The sequence below is a fragment of the Anas acuta genome, chromosome 32, assembly GCF_963932015.1.
Source record: "Anas acuta chromosome 32, bAnaAcu1.1, whole genome shotgun sequence".
Classification (NCBI taxonomy): domain Eukaryota; kingdom Metazoa; phylum Chordata; class Aves; order Anseriformes; family Anatidae; genus Anas; species Anas acuta.
The window spans coordinates 306,817-328,243 of NC_089010.1; the positions used below are offsets into that span (position 1 = coordinate 306,817).

At 47.2% G+C, this 21,427-nt stretch overlaps 1 protein-coding gene across 5 annotated transcripts; it reads right to left on the minus strand.

Annotated features, from left to right (window-relative positions):
• Positions 1–631: 631 nt before the first annotated feature.
• On the minus strand, positions 632–10,671 carry LOC137846473 (ATPase family AAA domain-containing protein 2-like). 5 transcript variants are annotated; one of them, XM_068664436.1, is made up of 7 exons: positions 6,778–6,923; positions 5,616–5,799; positions 4,435–4,620; positions 2,742–2,938; positions 1,435–1,594; positions 967–1,080; positions 632–870 (listed from the first exon to the last, which is right to left on the minus strand). In XM_068664436.1, exons 4-7 carry the CDS (start codon positions 2,862–2,864, stop codon positions 647–649), a joined length of 621 nt encoding a protein of 206 aa, XP_068520537.1. In that variant the 5' UTR covers positions 2,865–2,938; positions 4,435–4,620; positions 5,616–5,799; positions 6,778–6,923; the 3' UTR covers positions 632–646. The 5 variants fall into 5 exon arrangements, with proteins under 5 accessions (XP_068520537.1, XP_068520538.1, XP_068520541.1 ...); XM_068664437.1 differs by having other exon boundaries at positions 4,462–4,620; positions 6,778–6,904; XM_068664440.1 differs by lacking the exon at positions 967–1,080 and having other exon boundaries at positions 6,778–6,904.
• Between the last annotated feature and the right edge of the window lie 10,756 nt (positions 10,672–21,427).

Sequence of the window (21,427 nt, forward strand, 5' to 3'; positions counted from 1 at the left end):
CCCACCATTTTCTTGTGGATAACTTAAGCTTAATATCCTTGGCAGAAAGATATTGCAGCAAAACCTTTCACATAAACTTAGTGTTTCATGAAAAACAACAACAAACTTGAAATTCAATTGGAATTTCAATAAATTCAATTGGAATTTAAATTCTAACCTTTAAATTCAATTCAATTTAAATTAAGAAAACTAAACTAATTAATTTAAATTAAAAAAAATTAAATTCAATTGACTGTTCAGAGGAACAGTCAAGCTTGACATTATACATCCTAGAATTAAAATCTAGTTCGAGTTTTTCTCCCATCTCCACACCTTGCTAAAGATGCTTATTAGGAGCTCTGTCAAAAAAAGTGTAAGGCTTGTTATATCAAAGCTTTGAACCCTTCTTACTGCCCTTGACCTTCTTCACATTGCTGCTCCTACAAGGGTGAGTACTATCATTTTTAGTACGGGAGGGCAGCTGTGATATCCTTGAGTGGGGGGTCGTTCTGTTTACAAAATGAAGTTCCAGGAAGAGTACATCAAATGAACCAACTTTCTTTGAACTTCAATTCATAACTATATTGAATGAATGACCTCTGGATTTCTCTCTCCCATTTTGAAGTACATTTGAAAACAAAATACCTCTGGCATAAAGAGCCAGGCATCAGAGACACCTGTTGCGCCTCAAGAACAGAGAAGGTATGAATGACAAGAGCAGCTGAATAAAATGCAACTTGCCATTCGAAATGGGTGTACTGGCATCTACAGGTGCCGCTGTCATCTCCTCATTTTCATTACTCTCTTCCTCTGGTTTGTCGTCTTCAGTAGCAGGGTTCTGCTGTGGTGACTTGGAGTTGTCACATGGAGCACACGCTGGAGAGGTGCGACCTTGCAATAAAGAATAGATACCAAAGATCTTCGCCGTGCATTTTCAGTTACAAATGCAGAGACGAGTCTTAAAATCCTTAGCGTTAAAGCATATACCTCTTTTCTCACGAGATTCTTTAATTTGTTCACAAAGTCGTCCAAACTCTGTATCCATTTCGTTCCTCACCGTTGAATATGCAGTGTCTTGCAAAACACAGGCTCTGTGACGATCTGAAATTTTACAGACTTTAACCGAATGTTGTCTACCAACCAATGAAACTGTTTTGATCACAGAAAAAATTGCTTTCTTCATAGGTTGGTTCCAAAAGGTTCTCTCAGTGAATATTTTCAGCATAACAACATTCAAGTTAATTAAAACAAAAGCACTAGTTCCTTGGGAACACTTGTATCACAATTCCATGCCCAAGTAGCAAAATGATAAAATATTTACAATGTGGTAAGAGATGTTCTCTGTGGATGTCCAAAATCATCTAATCCATCCAAAGTCTATTGTCCACACACAGCATTTATCCTTCTATACGTCTGACAGATATTTTAAACTCGGGCTAAAAAGCACATCCTCACCTGTAGATCTTTGATCCGGGTAGTACTCTAAGGCATTGTTACAGATTAGATCGATGTCCTTCAGATAGTCTCCTGCAGTGAGGTACTGGCGCGAGTCAATTTGAGTCAGAACTGTTGAAAGATCCATCGGCTCTTTAATCCTTGTGGCATAGTCAGGTACCTGCAGATCAAATACAAGCATTCAGAGGTTTTCTTAACCTTGCACACTGTCTAACAAAATTATTCTGAAAACTTTAAATAAACGACTTCCTAAAAACCCTGAACATTTGCGATGCATCAGAAGATGCTGAAATTAACCAGTTTGCTTCTCAAAAATGGAAGGGCTCTTTCAACTGGCATTAGAGCTGCTAGGAGAGGACAACAAGAAGTAGGGAGGTCAGAAGCACGTGCATGGTAGAGAAGAAACACTGAGGGTGGGAGATTCATTTCACTTTGCTTCAGAAAATCACAACAGTGAAAGCTGAGCAAGCCATCCGACATTCTCTTTGTTGTCGACATTGAGGAAAATGTGCACGAATTGCACCTGTGAAGTACCTATTGCAGGCATCTACTTTAGAATGAGATAACTGGGCCGAGAGGTGCTGATTTCTTCCCTCAGACCAGAAGAGGAGCCTAATGACTAGTTCAGATGAGGACACGTGTATCTGTCTAGATTTTTCACAGCTCAAGAGCCTAGGAGAAAAGGGGAAGAAAAGCCAGTGGATGCCCACATGAAGAGGACTTTTGCTGATCCGCAGGTATATTCAAGTTACATCTGTCTTTGAAACATACACCCCTAGTTTAGGCTTATCTAATCAATTAAGGAGAAAAAGGGATCTAAGCAGCCAACTGGAGGAAAAAGAAAACACACTGCACTTACGGTTGATTCCTATTGAGGAGTTCCAGATGAAACAGAGAACAGGACCTCAAAACTTATTTTTACAAACTGCTGCTCCTATTCCTGTTCCCACAGGAACTGACAGTCCAATAAAGGGCTTTAGACTTCATTAAAGTAGTCCTGAAAATACTGTTTGTAATTATAAGGAAAGATCTCTGTGCTTTTCAGTGCTGTGACATGCCTACATATCAAAGCCTTTTCACGAGCAAACTGTGTTGGCATTTGGACTGGCTTTTTAGAATGAAACCAGGGCTTTCAGTGAATAATCCCATAAGAGACATTTGAGAGTCAGCAGAAGTAAAAGCACTGCCTCTGCTTCTTGCAAAATCCTAATAGTGCAGCCCTAAAAACAAAGCTGAACCTTCCCCAAAGCGCTGAGAAATACGAACACTGAGAAGTTACAGACACACACAGATCAGCACTACTTTACCTTCTGTGGGTCAACGGGCTTTGCAAATTCCCTGAAACGTCTGTCAGTGGCAAGTCTGTGAGTAACGTCCCTCAAGAAAATTCTAAGTTCACGCAAGGTATCCTCCTCTTCCTCCTCCAGCATCCCTACTTCTTCCTCTTGTGGCTTCTGAGGCTCAGCTGCTGGTGCTACAGGCAGGACTTCCAATGTCCGATCAACTTCAATTAATCAGGAAAAATTAGCCAATTTACAGTACTCAAATACAAGCATATGACAAATTACTGACAGAAAATGACCACCAAAGCAAATCCCAAAGAGCTAGTAACTTCGATAGGAAAGTTTTAGATGTACTTCTTATATCCTCCTCACCTGTTTTCTTTACAGGAGGCTTAGCCACTTGATTTAGAATTAGGTCCTCAGAAAAAGCTGCTCTCTCTGCCCTACAAGACAACTCAATATTGCACACTTCTCCAAATTCCTTATTAAATAATTCTTGGATCTAAAGCAGAAGGAGGAAAGACATTTCAGATTTAAGGCCACAAAAACTCATCTTCTATTCCAGAAAGACGAGTACCTTTTAAAATTAATAATAACCTGAAGAACACAAACTGAAAAAAGTTATCTTCCTGGCCTTAAAAGGCTACTTTTTCACAGGCTGGCACGGCAAATTCAAATATCACCTTTAAGAATCACCTGTAGAATTAAAGCTCGCTGAAGGGATTGTACGCTACACTGATAAAGTAATGCCTTTCACCACATCCAACATCGCTTCCTTTGTATTTACTTGCCTTACTGCATCCTTTACTTAGAACCTTTATGGCTATAGAGGGAAGAGAAAGGCTTCAGCAGACAAGTGAGGGCTTTTTGCTGAGTTTTTATTTCTCTACCAAAAGGTGCCTGAAGTAGCTAGTACCTCTACGTCTTCCTCCATTTTCCATTTCTAGTATTAAAAGGTAGGTAAGGAATTTCACTACTTATTTTAGAAGGAATTTAGAACCTGTACAAAAACTTCTGTGGGAACTCAAGCACTTTCAAAGCAGTTGATAATAAACACGTCTAGGTAAGACCCGTTCTCTTCCCCCACTAACTGAGACAAAATAATCAGAATGAGAACAGCGTGTTCCTGTTTTGGGCACCTTCCCTTAATGTAAACTCTCAGAAGTCAATGAAGTCCTGCATGTACTTTTACTACAGTTTATTTAGGAATACAACTAGAATTCCATTCCAAAGTTACTTGAGCAGAAATTGGAACTCAGCTTTCCAGCTTGGAAAGCTTTGGCCTATCTGAAGAAAGAAACTGATTTCTTTTTTTTAATCAAAGTGTTTCAATTCTCTACTAAATTGCATTATTAGCAGTTTATCCAACATAGCATGGAATGGCAGACTGTCAGAAGAAATCTCTTCAGTAAAGACATCCTCTTGTCATTTCAAGCACTGCATATTCTTGACTGAACCACTTTGTAGCCACCGGAATTATTGTATTAATTTATTATTTGCATGCATGAGAAAGGGGTGAACGTCACTTGCTTGACTCAGAAAAAACCTTAAGCAGATGCTTTCACAGTATTCTTTTTCTCTAAGCAAATTTTAAGTGATTTGTTAGGGTGCCTGAGTAATAACAGCATGCATTTAACAAAGCACAGCATTTTGATGCTGAAAGCATTCATAAATTACAAGACACTGAAGAAATAGTAAGAAAAGTATTGACAAATACCTCTTCTGGGAGATCTGAGTGACACACATCAGATGTAGCAAGCAGCAAAACTGGCGAAAATGCTGGAATGTTACGTAGTAGAGTTAGAAAAGTAAGTTTCAAGGCAGGTCCAGCGTTGTCCCACCATAAATGGATATCTGGGACATAAATTATGCTTGGTGCTGTCTTCTGAGCATTTCGGATCAGCTAGTGAAAAGGAAAGCTTGGGTAAGAAAACTAAAACACGGAGAATAACCTGTTAATACATAGCTACATAGCCATCTGACTGCCCCATGAAATGAAGCTACGTGAACAGAGTGGCAAGCATCCTTTCACATAAGGAATTTCTCTGGGCACCCTTTCAGATTATCAGTATTCGGAGAACTCTAGTCAGAAGATGGGAAGGATATATTCAGGCAGTGGCTAGACACCGTAGCTATATGGCCACAGCCACAATCATCACATAACAAAGAAAGGAAATGTCCCTCTTATGGGACACATCAGTATTCAGTCGTGTAACATGTCTGTCCTTACTTGTATGGCTCTCAAACGTTTCCACTAAAGGTAAAAATATTTTGAGGTAGTGATGCCAAACAATAAAATGGATTTCCTGCCTAAACGTAAAAACACCAAATCTGTTCATTTTCTCTAGTTAAAACCACATCAGCGTGCAAATGAAGTGTTTTGTGAATGTTAATGCTTTTATTGCACATACTGCAACAGCACAAGTTGTGTATGTCCGTGTGAAAACAAAATAAACACACGCCCCAAACCTTGGTTGCCTTACTACTATAATTTAAAAGAAGGCTACAAAAAGTAGCTGACATGCAGTCTGGTACAGAGCCATCTACTGGGAGCACACAGCCTTAGGAGGCAATGAGAACTACTTTCTGGATCCCAGGGAGACCAGCAGCATTTCTTTCCACAAAGAGATGTTTATTAGCAACACCGCCCAGCTTCCTGAGCTGCTAGCAACATCCTCACTGTGAAACTGGGTATGGAAAATGTGGACATGTACAACATCCAGATTGTTTGTGGTTTTGTCTAAAAGAAAAGGGGATTTTCAGACAGAAGCAAACATCCCAGCACATTAAAACAAGGCCACCTCCATTACCAATGAATTTTGCTCACCTTACTTGCAACTCAATTGACCCTTTTCATACAGTCAGGGAATCCAATGAGAATAAAAAGAAAAAAGGTACCTGTCCGCAGATTTCTTCTGGCAGTGCAACGTTTGTAAGCAGAACAGAAAGGTCCAGGGTGTGAACGGGAAACTTCTCCAAAGCCTGCAACACCGCGGGTGCCACGTATGAAACCTGGCCGTACCCTTCTTTTCCTACTATTAGCAGACGGGGCCGGCGTGATGTTGGTTCGCAGAAAGCACTCCTAGAACAAGAGTTAAGAAAACAAGTTTATAAATGAGGTGCTGAATAGACAGACACACAGATGTTCCAAGTACTTTTCCTATAGACTTTCTTTTCCCTCCCCAAATAATCCAAATGGCAGTGGTATATTAAATACATGTAAGATTTCCAGTTAAGTTATTCAGGCATTCCAATTGTTTCATCTTCTTCCCTTGTGTTTCCTATTCTTTACTAAACCAAGACTGCCAATTAATATCCCTGCAATCTTGCTTTACTACTAGGAAATAAATTTGCTAGGAGCATTTCTTTCCCCACTACAATCAGGCTGTACCTTTGCTGGCTTAAATCAAAGATGCTAGAGACTTAGCCTTGCTCTGAAGCACAGAAAGTCTTCTGGACAGCACAGCAATAGAAACTGAGAAAAATAGCTGATCCAGCTGCAACATGATCTAACTTTCCAACGGTGGGCTTGCATGACTTCCATACTAAAATACCACAAGATTAACACAACTTGGTGGCTTAACAAATAAAGACACCATTCAAATTTTTCTCAAGGTGTTTTAACAAGCCATTTCTCAGTTTTCTTTCGGCTACATAATTCACTACTGGTTTAACAATCCTGGAAAACAGAAGGGCAAAAGCTGGCAACACAAACCCATAAAGTTGGGGTATTTTTAGCTAAAAGGACAGACAGGACATTTATGTGGTCTTGAGTCTTTCAAAGAATGCCATGGATTAAGTCAACGTGTTCTGGTAGTCTACGGATCACTTTGGCTTAGGAAGAGAAGCCTGGGCTTTTCAATTTGGTCATTCACAGCAACTTCATTACAACTTTAGTCCCTTCACCCTTTCTTCTTGTGAATACCAAGCACCCCTTCAACACACAAACTTGATGTTACCCCTTCGTCTACCACCCCTCGCACTTTTAACAGCTGGAACTGTTTACAAAGACTCAGCAGACCTGAGAATTTAAATGTAACAGGGATCTATCTTTCTTTACCTGCTGAAACAGACGCGTTTTTTCTCTGGTCTGTCAGGCATTGCATCTTTTAATTCATCTCCAGAAACCAAGGATGCATCGTCATCACTGTCGAACATATCATCTTGTAAAATAGGATTTAAATGGTCTGAAAGGCAAAAGAGGTTTGTTAACTTTCCTGAATAGCCTTTGTCTCTTTCTCTTACATTAATACAGCTTCTAAATCAGTGCCAAAACCCTTTCTTCATTTGAGAGCACACACTGAAAGCTATTTCCTAGAGTTCATCCCACCACAGATTTAAGGAGATGGCACAAGGCCCTACAAAGCCGTACTAAGTCCCACTGATGTGTACGTATAAGGTATGCTACTCTTGGTGACTTTTTTCTCCCCCTTGGAATAAAGGAGATTACCAACAATTTCTGCAGTTGCTAAATAACTAAAAAAAAAAAAACAAGACCAATCCTTTCTGGAGGAGGTTCCCACAATGAAAGCACGGTGATAAAGGATGTGATGGTCACAGAATTCCATTCATCTAGTAAGTATCAATGCTAACTGATCTCACGTGCACGTGTATAGTATGATCCACAAACATTTACATTAGGAGACTGGTTAAAAATGATGATAGCTACAACAATATTTAGCTTAGATCAGTTATGCTTGTATCCTGGTCCCGACATTCTTCAGAAAGGAATTAGAAACATTGACCTAGAAATGCTTCCCCTCCAAATACCTGAGTTTTGAGTTTTTAAAGAAAAATAGGTGCCTTATACTTCAAACCTCAAGTCAACCTCTACAAATGCTAATTATCTTAGCTGCCGTCAGAAGCAGGATGCTTCAGTAGAGAACGCATCGTCCTTTACTGTGTATTGAGTCATTCAGAGCTTCCATTTGGCATTTCAGTTTTGAATCCAGAGTAAAACCTATGCGTTATATTCCAGACATGCCCAAAAGAAAGACCTGCACATGCAAAAAATAAAATTCTACCATCATTATGTCTGAAAGGTTTAAGTTGATTGCACAAACCACAAGTTTTTGCTTTAGCAGAATTATAAAGAAGTGGATGCTGTGGTTATATCTTGCTGTCGGTCCTCCTTTAGCGCAAGCTGTGCATACGGGAAGATCTTCTGCACAACTTGTAAAATATTCTCTACTGATCTTTTAAAAAGTGCCATGAAAATTGGTGAGAGTGCTTGTCCGGGTGAAGCCAAGATCCTGTTTGATGCCGGAACAACCTTCTTCCTACTGGTCATTCAAAACTGCGAAAAAAATAGTCTACCAAGTCGCGTTCTTTTGATTTGATAATAAATCTGCAGACTGTTAAGTCATCAAGCACTTCAAGACTGTTTGAAATAATCTCTACATTAATATAAAAGGAGTACTACACACTTCTGCTCAGGAAGAAAACCACGGAAAAATGTAACCTTTGATTTTAGATGTTGAATTTGTTGCAGGGACATCCTCCTCATCGCATGATTCTATTTGGATTTAAACCATATTATCTACGGAGAGACCAGGATTAGGACAAGAACAGCACAGAGTGCAGCATGAAGCCAATCAGGAGCTCCAGTTTGTATTCTTTGCATTCAACTTTATCCTTCTCTTGCTGGAAGGACCTGCTTTTTGACTCTCCTTCTCTTCACTAGGAGCATGTTCCCTCTTGCTCTGGTAACGCCCTTTGTCAGTGTTTTTAGTCTCGTCCTTTGTATCTTGGCATCTCTCTGTAATAGCTGAGGAGGAAAGGTTTTTAGAGCTACATTCAGTGTCAGACTCGAGAGAGGAAGTTTGCCGCAATTTCTCACCAGGCTCAGAAGACTCTTTGCTGGACAAAACGTTTTCTTTGGAAAGGAGGTCACGTTCTTTTCGTCTTCTTGGTTTCTCCTTCTCTCCACCATCATCACATTGGTACTGGGCGAGGTATTCATCATTCCCAGCAGGTTTCGGAGGGTCCGCGACACTGCACAAAAGAAAATCACATTTCTCACTTCTGCGGAAGGACGTGAATATTAAGAGGAAAACCTTCCAAAGTCAAACAAAAACAAACAAAAACCTCCGGACTACAGGAACACTCACAAAGATATGCCATTTAGAAACCTCTTCAGTGATTAGGACACCTTCTCCAGCTCCCAGAGAAAGTGCTTTTTCGCCTCTTGCTTCTGAAGCCGTTGCACTAAAAAAGCAAACGCATCTCTCTCCCTCCACATGCTGCTCTGAATAAGAGCCAGAATATTCAAAACCACCCTGTTTGTTCTCCCCACACAGCTGAAAAAACACCGGTTGAAACAGTTTTCTACCGCTCTCCCAAGAATTTACATTCACATACCCTATGACTGAAAAAATACAAGGCGGGGCTCAGGAGGAACAGCCAGTGTTGGAAATGAAAAAAAGCAGCCCGTTTCTTCAGAATCTTAAACCTATGCTACTAGGAAAAAAACAAAACAAAACAAGAGGAGAGGAGAACAACAGCGGGAAATTTACCTATTCTCCATGTGTTCAATTGCAAAGCCTCCTCTGGAGGATCAACAGCTGTGAATTCAGCGTGCTTAGGAGAAATCAGATCTACATCTGAACCACAACTGTTTCAGTAGTATCACTAACTCATGTTACTCTGAAGAAGCAGTCAGCACTGTGTCTATGTTAGGAAATAGCTGAACATAGTATGTTATTCACAGGAATTATTCAGGCAGCTTTGTTTAGGAAGGCTGGCTTTCACTACAACATTACTAGCCTGTAAGCCTCATGGCATCACCTTCCATCCTGACTGCTAAACCTCCTTGCTCCCTACTATCTTCTTTGCCAAGATACAGCTCTCCACATTTACTTTTCCTACTTGGATGGACTGAATTTAAGTTGTCCTCCCATTCTTGTTTAAAAGTGATCATCCCCCCCCGTCAAAGATCAGTCGACAAGTTTGTTTTATATCAAACAGGAGCATATCATCTCCCCCGAAAACACCATCTATGGGGGTGGAGATCATTGCAGAATGAAGCCCTTTATCCGCAATGGCTTTAACAATCGCTTGTACATCCTTAGGGTTTATTGGTGAGTGAACCCTCTGCCCCCCGTCTGTCACCCAGACCGGGAACGCTAGCACGGCCGATAGAGCCCAGACGGCGCACGCAATCTTAATTTTCTCAATCCGTGAGAGGAATCTCTCCCCCTCGCGGTGCAGCTTTCTTTCGGTTGGGGATGTTTTCGCTATCTGTCCCCATTTCCTCCTCCTCCGAATTTGAATCGCTATCTGATCCGGAGTCGGAGCTCGGCTGACTGCTCACCTCCGAGTTCCGGTCCCCTCCCGTCGAGTCCTGGCCCTGCCCCCCACCCCTGCGGGCGGGCCGCTCTCTCCCTCGTGGCTCTCCCCGCCGCCTTCTCAGCGAGGCGTTTGAGCCACTGGAGCGTTTTTTCGGATGGCCGTTCCGATCGGCTCTCTGCCCCTCTCTCGCGCTTCTACCTCCTCCCCGGTCGTCCCCGCAACCGTTTGCTTTCTCCCCTTTGCACGTGTTAGTCAAACCTAGCACTTCTTCCCCGTTCCCGCAGGAGGCTTCTTCACCCGTCTCTTCGTTTTCTAGTTCAGCACCGTTCTGGGGCGCACATGGCCGTGGCCGCTCCCAGATTTCCCCAGGCTCTGGGTCCCCACCGGCACCCCTGGCTTCCTCAGCTGAGCCACCCCACAGCTTCCACAACTTGGATACGACCTTCACAAGGGTTTCCATCTTCCTTGTTGGTCCGGGAGCGTCCTCCCCGCCGGGCTGGTCCCGCCGCTCCGGCCGCCGTTCTCCCGAATCCCGGAGTTTTCCCGGGTTTCGGCACCACTTGTTGCCTTCAGGGGGCAGCGGCGACCAACCCCAGGCCGCTCGGTCCATCGGCTCACAGACACCAAGGTGGTGGGTGGCAAACGGCGTTTACTGTCGAGTCCCATGGGCTTATCTACCCGAGGCCCATAGCGCCACTTCCGCTTGCTTACAGCACAGCCCACACGCTACTGCCCATCAAGGGAGGGGCTCCACCTTTCCGTGCAGCGCCACATCTTCCGGCCGCCAGCCCCCAACTACCCACACACCTAACTAGAGGACCAAACAGCACCTTGAGAGACCCAAGCCTCATGGAGGTGCCTGCATGTTCAAGGGAGGTGTTTGTGTGGCCTGGGGAGATTCTCTGGTGCTCTGACATCCTGCTTGTGTGCCCCAGGGATACGTTATCTAATGCCCAAGGGAGGAGCCTTGGGGCTTTTGGAAGGTGTAGGGATGACCTGGATTGATGCCTGTTTGCTCTGGGGAGATGCTGGGATGTCCAGAAAGACGCTTGGGTGACCAGGGAGATGCTTGGGTGCCAGATGGAAAATGCTGATGCGCCTTGATTAAGGAGGTATTGGGGAGGCATTGGGGAGGCAAGGACAATCCCCAGACATGGACTGTATATCTCGAAACAAGACACTGGAACTCATGATAAGGAAGCGGCAGACGGACAGAGAAACAAATGTAAGGACTATAAATCTCAAAACCGGACATTGGAATTCATTATAAAGATACAACAAACGGAAGAATTGGCAACAACCAGCTCTCGCAATTAAGAAACGTGCCAATTCAGCAGATTCCTGACCAAAGGTGAAAAGTACACTGTGAGGAAGACTCGGGGTCTTCCTCCCAAAGACCCCTGCCCACGTCCCAAAGACCCCTGCCCACAATTCTTGGGAGGCTCTACGCAGGCGCAAGGTGCCAAAAGGCTAATTAGTATGAGAAGCGAGGGAAGGCGGGGATAGGTAATGCATATGTATAGGTGCTTGTAGAATATTGATAGATTGATTGTATAAATTCAAGACTGCTTTCTGCTTTGGGTATGCACGATAGGTGGAGAGATCCCCCGTGCATCCAGCGCTGCAATAAAGAATATACCACTTAAAGGAATTTCGGCTTCGATCTTTGAATCAGCCTTCAGATGATGCCTGGCAGGATCTTGTGCATCCCACAGAAGCTCTTGGGTGCCAAGGGAGGTGCTTCCCATCTGCAGTGAGAGGTTTGTGTGCCCCGGGTGGTGTTTTGGAACCCTGGGGAGATGCTTGGGTTCTCCACTCAGATATAGGCATGTGGTGGGAAGATTTCTGTGTGCTCCGGTGAGGTGCTTGGTTGTCCCAGGGAGGTGCTTCTGTGCTGCAGGGAGATGCTTGGGTGACAGGGGCAGAACTCTGTGTGATTAGGGGATAACTTTGTGTGCCCCAGGGAGGCTTTTCTTGTGCTTGTATGCCCTAGGGAGGTGCTTGTGTGCCCTGGGAATATCTTTGGGCTCTCCAGGAAGATGCTCTATTCCTCTGGGGTCACTTGGGTGCCCCAGAAGATTCTTCAGTACTGCAGAGAGCAGTTTGTGTGCTCCAGGGAGGTGCTGGAGTGCAACTGGTTTGTTCTTGTGTGACTCTGGGAGGTGCTTGGGGCTGTGGGAAAATTCTCGGTTACCCTCAGCAGCTCCATGGGTCCTCCAGGAAGGTGTTTGTATTCCCCAGGGTGATGCGGGTGCACCCAGGAAGGTGTTTGGCTGACCCAGGGCGATGGATGGTTTCTCCAGAGACGTGCTTCGTTGCTGCAGGGAGATTCCTGGGTGCTTTAAAGATATTCTTGGATGACCTATGCAGATGCTTTTTCAGTGCTCCAGAGAGATGTTAGAGTGCTGTGGGGAGGTGCATGGGTCCTCCTGGAAGATGGCTGTGTTCCCTGGGGAGAAGATTGGCACCTCAGGGAAATACTTGTGTTCCCGTGGAAATGCCTTGGAACTCCAGGGAGATGCTTGGATGCCTTGGGGACATCCTTGAGTTGAAATCTTGAGAAGTGATGGAGTTCTCAGGGGACACCCTATGATTCCCTGGGGAGTTGCTTGGTTGTCCAAGCAGAAACCTCTTTGCTTCAGGCAAGTTCTTGAATGTCCCGGGGAGATGCTTGTGTGCCCCAGGGAGATGCCTCACTGCCCTCTGGAGATACTTGCTGGCACCACTGAGTGCTGGGCAGAGATGCTTGTTTCCACTGGGAGTATAATGAAGTTCCTCAGAGAGCTGCTTCGATGGGAATGGGAATGGTTGGCTCCTGCAATGGCATGATTTTGTTCCTGCTGGGCATGTTTTTGTGTCCAAGAGAGGTGCTTGGTTATACCAAGGAGATGCCTGGCAAACAAAGCATTGCCCTGGTTCACACCAACAACTCCCTTAGGCAAACAAGCACATCCCAAGGGTACGCAGGCTTCTCCCTGGAGCACCCACAGATCTCCCCAGACAACTCAAGAATCTCCCCAGACCACCAACCTATCTTACAAGGAGGACCCAAACACCTATCAAAAGCGGAAGATATTTTCCAAGGAGCATTCAGGCACCTCCCTGGAGAAGCCAAGTACCTCCTTGGGAAAGCAAAAAATCTCCCCTGGGAATACAAGCATCTTCTCGGAGAACCCTCTATAGCATCCAAGTATCTCCCAGGAGCACTCAAGCACCTCCCTGGGGCTGAACAACATCAATGTCTGTAGCCAAGAATCTCCAAAGAGCATCTTCCTGGAGGAGACATCTCAGTGGAGCACCAATGCATCTCCCCAGGACACCCAGGAACCTGCCCGGGGCATTCAAGAACCTCCCTGGAGCACCCTACTGTCCACCAAGCCACCCTGGTGTCTCCTGGAGCATGCAAACATCTCTGTGCAGCACCCAGGCGTCTCTCCCAGGCATACTAACACCTCCTTGGGCATTTCCCTGGGGTACACAAGCACCTCCCTGGGATCACCCAAACATTTCCTCAGGGCACCCAAACACCTCCCTGGAACACCCAAGCCTCTCCTTTGAATTATCCCAACATCTTCCCAGGGAAGCCAAGCACCTCCCTGGAGATATTAATCAATGTCCATGTGGCACCCAAGCACCTCCCTGGTCACCCAAGCATCTTCCTGGACATCCCAGAATCTCCCTGGGGCAAACAGGCATCAATCCAGGTCACCCCTACACCTTCCTAAAGCTCCAAATCTCCTCCCTTGGGCATCAAAATATGTGTCCCTGGGGCACATAAGCAGAATCTTGGTGCACCAAAGATCTCCGCAGGAAACCCAAACACCTCTCTAGAATACAAATACCTCCATGAGGCACCCAAGCATCTCCCCAGGGGACCATAACATCCACCTGGAGGACCAACACTCCTCCCCACAGCACTCCAGCACCTCACTGCAGCACCAAAGCATCTCCCCTGGAACCCAAGCACCTCCTGAAGCACACAGACATCTCTCCAGGTCTGCTTAGTGTCAGGCTGAGTCACCAAGCTTCCCCCTGGAATGCGCAAGTCCTCCTTGGAGAAACCAAGCATGGCCTTGGGGCACAGAAGCACCTCCCTGGATCAGCCCCACAGAGCCTTGAAGTAGGCAAGAATCTCTCCGGGCACACCAGGGTATTCCCAGGGCATGCAAGCACCTCCCAGTGCTCTGTGGAGGTGCTGGAGTGCTCTGGGAGATGCCTGAGATCCCTGAAAATGCCTGGATAACTGGGGAAGATGCCTGTGGGATGCAGAAATCTGCGTGGGTGTTCCAGAGACATGCTTGAACGCTGTGGGGAGACGTTTTGGAGCTCCAAGGTGACACTTCTGTGCCCCAGGGAGACACGTGCTTTCTGCAGGAAGGTGCATGGCTGCTGTGTGGAGATGCTTGGGTCTTCCAAGGATGATCCTGGTGCCCATGGAGATGCTTGGGTGCCCCCAGGTGATACTGTGGTGCCCCTTATTTTGCTCAAGGAGAAAAGACGGGGATCCAGAATGATGCTTGGACTTGATTTATATCTCCGAGCCAGTGTTTGGATTCCCTAGCAAGATGTTTGAGTCATACATAGGATATGCTTGTGTGATCCCGGGAGGGACTCCAGAGAGGTCCTGGCATACTTCAGAGAGGTGCTTTTTGAACAATCGAGATGCTGCAAGAACTTGCCTGGGAGCTCTGGAGGGACGTCAGAGTACCTTGGGATGTGCTTGGGTTCCCTGGGGAGATGCTTCAGTACCGTTGCAGTGGGATGCCTGAGTGCTGTGGGGAGATGCATGGGTCCTCCAGGGAGATGCTTGGGTTCTTAGGGGTGATGGTTGGGTGCCTCAGGGAAATATCTGTGTTCCTGGGGAGATGCTTTGCAGGAGATCCCTATAGCACCCTGAGCACCCAAGGTTCAGGTTGAGGAACCCAGACATCTCGCGGGAGCACCCAAGCATCTTTGCAGGGCAACCAAGCATTCCAGAGCAGCAGCAATGTGCTGTGATGCCCTTGCATGATGCCTGACAGATAGAAGGTAAAGCTTACGTGTCTTGGGAAGATGCTTGTCTACTCAAGTGCACTGCTTGTGTGCCTTTGGGAAAACCTCAGTGATTCCAAGAGGTGCTTGTGCGCCCTGGGGAGATGCTTGGGTGCCATGGAGGGTGCTCCAGGATGATGCTTGTATTCCCAGGGGAGATGTTTGCTTTCCCTAGCAAGGTATGTGGCTTCTCCAGGGAGGTGCCTGAATGCTCCTTGGAAAAAAATCATGTGCTTTGGGGAGGTGCTTGGGTCCACCTAGTAAGACAGGTTGGTAGTCTGGGGAGATGCTTGGGTGCTCCACGGAGATGCCTGTCTGCTGCATGGAGAATCCTGGGTACCCTCGGGACATGCTTGTGTGCCTAAGGGAGATGTTGGTGTGAACTAGGGCAATGCTTTGCTTCTCCAGGATGGATCTTGTTGCACCTAGTGTTGTCACCTCAAATGTCTTCTGGGAAACCCAGCACCTTTCTGAACCACCAAAGGATCTCCCAAGCATGAATCCAAAGAACCCAAGCATTCCTTTGGAGATCCAAAGCATGTCTCCAAGGTGTACTGCCTTGATCAGCCCTGCAGAACCTTGGAGGAGACAAGAGTTTCCCTGGGCACATCGGGCTCTTCAATAGGTTGCTCAGGAACCTCCCTGGAGCACCCTGGAATCTTCCTGGAGCAACCAAGGAGATCCTTCGAGACTCCAAGCATCTTCCTGAGTCACCCTGGCATCTCAGCTGTGTACCCATTGAGGACAATTTCCGGGAACACAGAGATCTTCTTGCATTACCCAGGCATCTCGTTGCTGTACCCAAGCACCTCCCTTGGACACACAAGCATGTTCATGGGGAACACAAGCATTTCACTGCAGTAGACCAGCATCACACTTAGCAGCAAGCATCTTGCTGGGGAAACCAAGCACCTCCCACAGGAACATAAGCATCCTCCTTGAGGAACCAAGCATCCTCTTGGACACAAAGCAAATTCCTTGGGACATGCAAAAATGTCCACTGGAAACACAAACTTTTTTCTTGAAAACGCTAGTACATGAACAAGACACACAAGCATCTACCTAGAGCACCCAAGCATATATCTGGAGCTCTAAAAAGTCTTCCTGGAACACACACAGCTATGTCCCTGAGGTACCAATCTTCTCCCCAGGGAACCCAAGCATCTTCCGGGTGGATCCATGCACCTCTGCACAGCACTCAAGCATCTCACTGGAGCTCTGAAGAATTTCCAGTGTGAACCCATCACCTCCTGATGCACTAAGATATCTCCCAAAGGCATACAAGCATTATTCTGAAAAACCCAGACATCTGAATAGAGAACCAAACCATTTCCTTGGAAGAACGAAACACCTCCCTTGGGAACATTAGAATAAACCCATGGGTGCCCAGGCATCTGCATAGGTCACTCAAGTGTATGTTTCAAGCACCCAGGAATGTCCCTCGAGCAGTGAAGCACCTCTCCGGAGAAACCATACATCACCCAGGGTCAAACAGTCATCTCCCTGGGTACACAAGCATCTCCCTGGGGAATCCAAGCACCTTCCTGGAGGACCCAAGATGTTCCTTGGGCCCCATAAGCATTTTCCCATGGCACACAAGCACCTCTTGGGGCACACAAGCACTTCCCTTGGCACCTCAATTATCTGCTTATGCATCACAATTACATCCAGGGTCACCCAAGCATCTCACAGGGGCAACCAAGCAGCTCTCTAAGGCACTCAACAGCACAATTGGAGCACTCCAGCACCTGTCTGAAGCACACAAACTGCTCTCTGCAGTACCCAACTGCCTCCTGGGGCATCCAAGTGTCCCCCAGGGGAACTGAGCATCTTCCTGGAGAGCCAGCGCTCCCCAGGGCTCCAAAATGTCACCTGGCGAACACAAGTATCTCATTGACTAAGATTTTAGGCACCTCTCTTAGCATGCAACAGCTTCCATGGGCTGCAAAAACACCTGTCAGGGTCATTCAAGTATGTCCCTGTGGGCACCCAGGCATCTCCCCAGGGGACTCAATCACCAAATTGCAGGAACCAAGCATCTCCCCGAAGCCCACCAGCATCTCCCTGGAGCCAAGCATCACACAAAAAGCACCCAAACATCTCCCTGGAGCACCCAAAATCCTCCCTGGAGAAACAAAGCTTTACCCTTGTGGTGTAATTGCCTGAAGTAACTAGGAAAATAAAACTAACATTCACATTTTTAAGAAAAAGGTACAGCATTGAAGAGGCTTTCAGGGTAGGGCATAACTGCATTACCTCAGCATTCCCTAGGCTCCCAACCTTAGATGCTATCGCGCTGGGGAAACTTGGCGTGCTAGCACTAAGGAACAGCACGGAGCGTAGAGTGGAGTGGAGACACCACGGCTAGGCTCTGTAACCAGGTGGGGACTCAATTTATCTTGTGCACAAAGCTGCACTTTTTGCCACCCTGAGCCAAGGACCTGTCATGTTTTGACAAATGCTGTACCCTAGTGTACATTTCGCTCATCATAATATCATTATAATACCAAAACACACCTCCATCCCAAAAGCTACCTGCCTCCAAGGTGTGACCACCCCTCACTGAGCATGCGCCCTGAATTTCTTGGAGACTATTACTTTAAACGGAGACGGGAGAACTTTTCACCAATCATAACTAAGATATGCTTGACTAGAGCCACTCAAGCTCCACCTAAAAGATAGAAAATAATATTAATTGGCCCAAGATAGAGGGGATGGCAGGGAAGATACCATCGTCAGGGGAGATACCATCCCAAGGAAATCCAGCATCCTTAGGACCTCCTGACTCCTGGGGTCAGTTGACGGGCTGAGCCTCTCTTCCCCCCTCATTGGGACGCCTTTGGGTGAGATCTGAATACTTGCTTACAAATCTCTCTAGAGTCTTTGTTCCTTTTAACGCGTTTATTTCTAGGCTGCGCATCTGTAACACCTGTAACACCTGTGTATTTCATGCATGATAGCTTGCTTTTGCAGACAGTCACTATCGCCAGCAATAAAGAACCTGATTATCTGTTGCTGTAATAAACCATATTTAATTGCATTGTGATAGCTCTCATTAAGTGCAACTAGGGTAAGGGTGGTTATCCGTGACAGTTCAGTGTTCTGAATCCAACCAGACCCCCAGACGGTTAATGTGTTGTTGCTGAACGTCTGACTGGAACCCCAGATGGTTAACGCGTTGTTGGTGAATGTCCGACTGGTTCAGTACCCTGAATCCGACCGGGCCCGTAATGGTTAATCAGCTACACCCCTTAACGCGACAACCCTGAATCAAACAAGCATCTCCCTTGGGCACGCAAGCACATCTCCTAGGGTACACAAGTATCTCCAAATAGCACTCAAGCATTTCTATGCAGACACCAGGAAACTTTCGGGATCACAAATCCGTCTTCCTGGGACGTCCAAGAAGCTCCCTGCATCACCCAGATGTCTCCTTGGAGAAACCAAGCATCTCCCTGCGCACCCAGGGAGCATCTGGGCAGAGCAGCCAAGAAGCCCGGGGAGCACCCAGATTGTTCTTGGGATAGCCAAGAACCTCCATGGAGCAAGAAAGCATCTCCTGAGGCACCCAGGCACCTCAGGGGTGCACAAAAGTGTCTCCAGCACGCACACCAGCACGTTTTGAGAACACCAGCATCTCACTGGGGAATGGTCCATGGAGCACCCAGCACACAAGTATGATCTCAGGGAACACAAGCAATGTCAGGAACGCAGCACCCAGGCACCCCCTTGGAACACAGGCATCCCCCTGGAGCAGAGGAATGTCCGAGGCTGAGCAGGGCCAGAGTTCCGCTGCAGCCTAAGCAGGGGCTGGAGCTCAGCAGCTGCTTGAGCAGGGGCTGGCTTTGAGCAGCCCCACAGCACAACAGGAACCAAGAAATGTTGTTGTAGACCTTCCTCCTAAGTGTGATACGAAGGTTATTGGGTGTCCTGGGAAGATATTTGGGTATCCTGGGGAGACGCTTGGTTGCTCCGGGAAGAGGCATGGGTTCTCCAGGGATACATTTTGATGTCAGGGGAGGTGTTTGGTTGCCCCGAGCAAGACAGTTGGATGCTCCAGGAAGGTGCTGGATTCCCAGGGGAGTTGCTTGTCTGCTCCAAGAAGATGGGTGTTGTGCCCAGGAGGGTGCTTACACGTTCCACCGAGATGCTTAGGACCTGCAGGGAGATGCTTGAGGGACCAGGGGAGAACCTTGGGTGCAGCAGGGATATTCTTATGTGCCCTGGGGAGGGAGGTGCTTGTGTGCCCTGGGAATGTCCTTGGGCTCCCTAGGAAGATGCTCTTATTCCCCCGGGAGATACTTGGGTGCCCCAGGAGGTGCTTGAGTAATGCAGAGAGCAGTTTGTGTCCTACAGGGAGGTGCTGGAGTGCTCCAAGTGTGCTGTTGAGTTCCCTGGGCTGGTGCTTGTTTGCCCTGTTGAGATGCTTGGGTGCTCCCAGGAGGTGGCTGATTGCTCCAGACTGGCGCTGGAGTGCTTGGCGGAGAGGTATGTTTCCTCAGGTGAGAAGCATTGGTTTACTGGCGACATGTTTGTGTACCCCTGCGAGGAGCTTGTGAACAACAGGGAGCTGCTGGGGGTCCCTAGGCAGGTGCTTGGATGCCCCTGGAGTTGCTTGTGTACCCTGGGGAGATGCTATGGTGCATGAAGGAGATGCTTGGGTGCTCCAGAGACATGCCTGGGTGCCCACGTATTGTGCTTTGTTGCACCAAATCAATGGAAATGTGAGTGCTCTGGGAATGTTCTTGGCTGCCTCTGGGCACTTTGGGATCCAGGAAGGGGCTCGGATGCCCTGAGGAGATGCCAGCATGCCCTGGGAAAATGCTTGGGTACCCCAGGAAGATCCTTGGTCTTCAAGAGAGGTGCCTGGGCTCCCCAGGGAGATGTTGGGCTGTTCCAGGGAGGTGAAAGGTTTCTCCGGGGAAGTGCTGGCTTCCATCCAGGAGATAATTGTGTGCTACAAGGATGTTCTTGGGTGCGTCATGGAGATGGCTGTGTGCCCATGAGTGATGTTACTGTTCCCCAGAGAGGTGCTCTGTTCCTCCAAGAAAGTTTTGGGGTGAAACGGGGGAGGTACATTGCCCTGGGTCAAACAATCATCTCCCTGGGTACAAAAACATCTCCCTGGAGAAAACAAGCACCTTCCTGGAGGACCAAGGAGTTCCTCGAGGTCTGTAAGCATTTTCCCATGGCACACAAGCACCTCTCTGGGGACCACCAGTACCTTCCTATGGTTCACAAGCACCCCTCTGGAGCAACCAAGCATCTCACAGGGACAGACAAGCACCTCCCTAAGGCATTGAAAAGCACACTTTGTGCACTCCAGCACCTCCCTGGAGGTGCACAAACCACCCTCTGCAGTACTCAAACATCTCATGGGGCATTCAAGTGACCCCAGAGGAATAGAGCATCTTCCTAAGAAGCCCAAAGATATTCTCAGGGGACCCAAGCTGCTTCTCCCCAGGGCATATAAGCATAACCCTGGGGCACAGGAAAAGCCTCCCCGGAGCACATACATTTCTTCCCTCATAACAAAATGTTCTGCCCCTGTCACTCAAGCATCTCCCTGTGGCACAGAAGCACCTCCCTGGAACACCCAAGCACCTCACTGGAGCACTCAACAATCTCCCCACTGCACTCCTATATCTGAGTGGAGAACCCACTCGTCTCCCATCTCCCCAGGGCTCCAAAACACCACCTGGGGCACACAAACCTCTCACTGGAGATGGGAAGCACCTCCCTTGGCACCCAAGAGCTTCCGTGGGGTGCACAAGCACCTACCAGGGTCATTCAAGTATGACCACGAGGCACCCAGGCATCTCCCCAGGGGACACCAGCATTTTAGTGGGGCACTCATGAATTCCCTCTTAGCACTCAAGCATCTCACTCCAGATGCACTGAAAAATTCTCCCAGACAACTGAAGAGTTGTTTACAAAAGTCAAGAACCTAACAAGAACACTGAAACATCTCCCCAGGGCACAAAGGAACATCCTTCAAGCACCCAAATACCTCAAGCGTTTCCCCAGAGAATGCAAGCAGCTATACTGAGGAACAAATGAGGACTTGAGGACTCCACTATCAGTCCAGGGCACACAGGCACCTTTGGGGAAAAGAAGGCACCACCCTGGAGCACCCAAGCAGTTTATTGCAGCACCTGACTGTCTCCCTGGACACACAAGGTTCTCCCTGGAGCGCTCAATCTTTAAGAACCAGGCTCCTGCCCTGGAGCACTCAAGCACCTCTGGGTGAACACAAGCACCTCTTTGGGCACCTAAGCATGTCCCCTGGAAAATCAGGCTCCTCCTGATGTACTCAGACATTTCCCCAGGGGTACTTAGTTCCTTGCTGACTCACCAAGCATCTCCCTGGAACACCCAAGGTCCACACT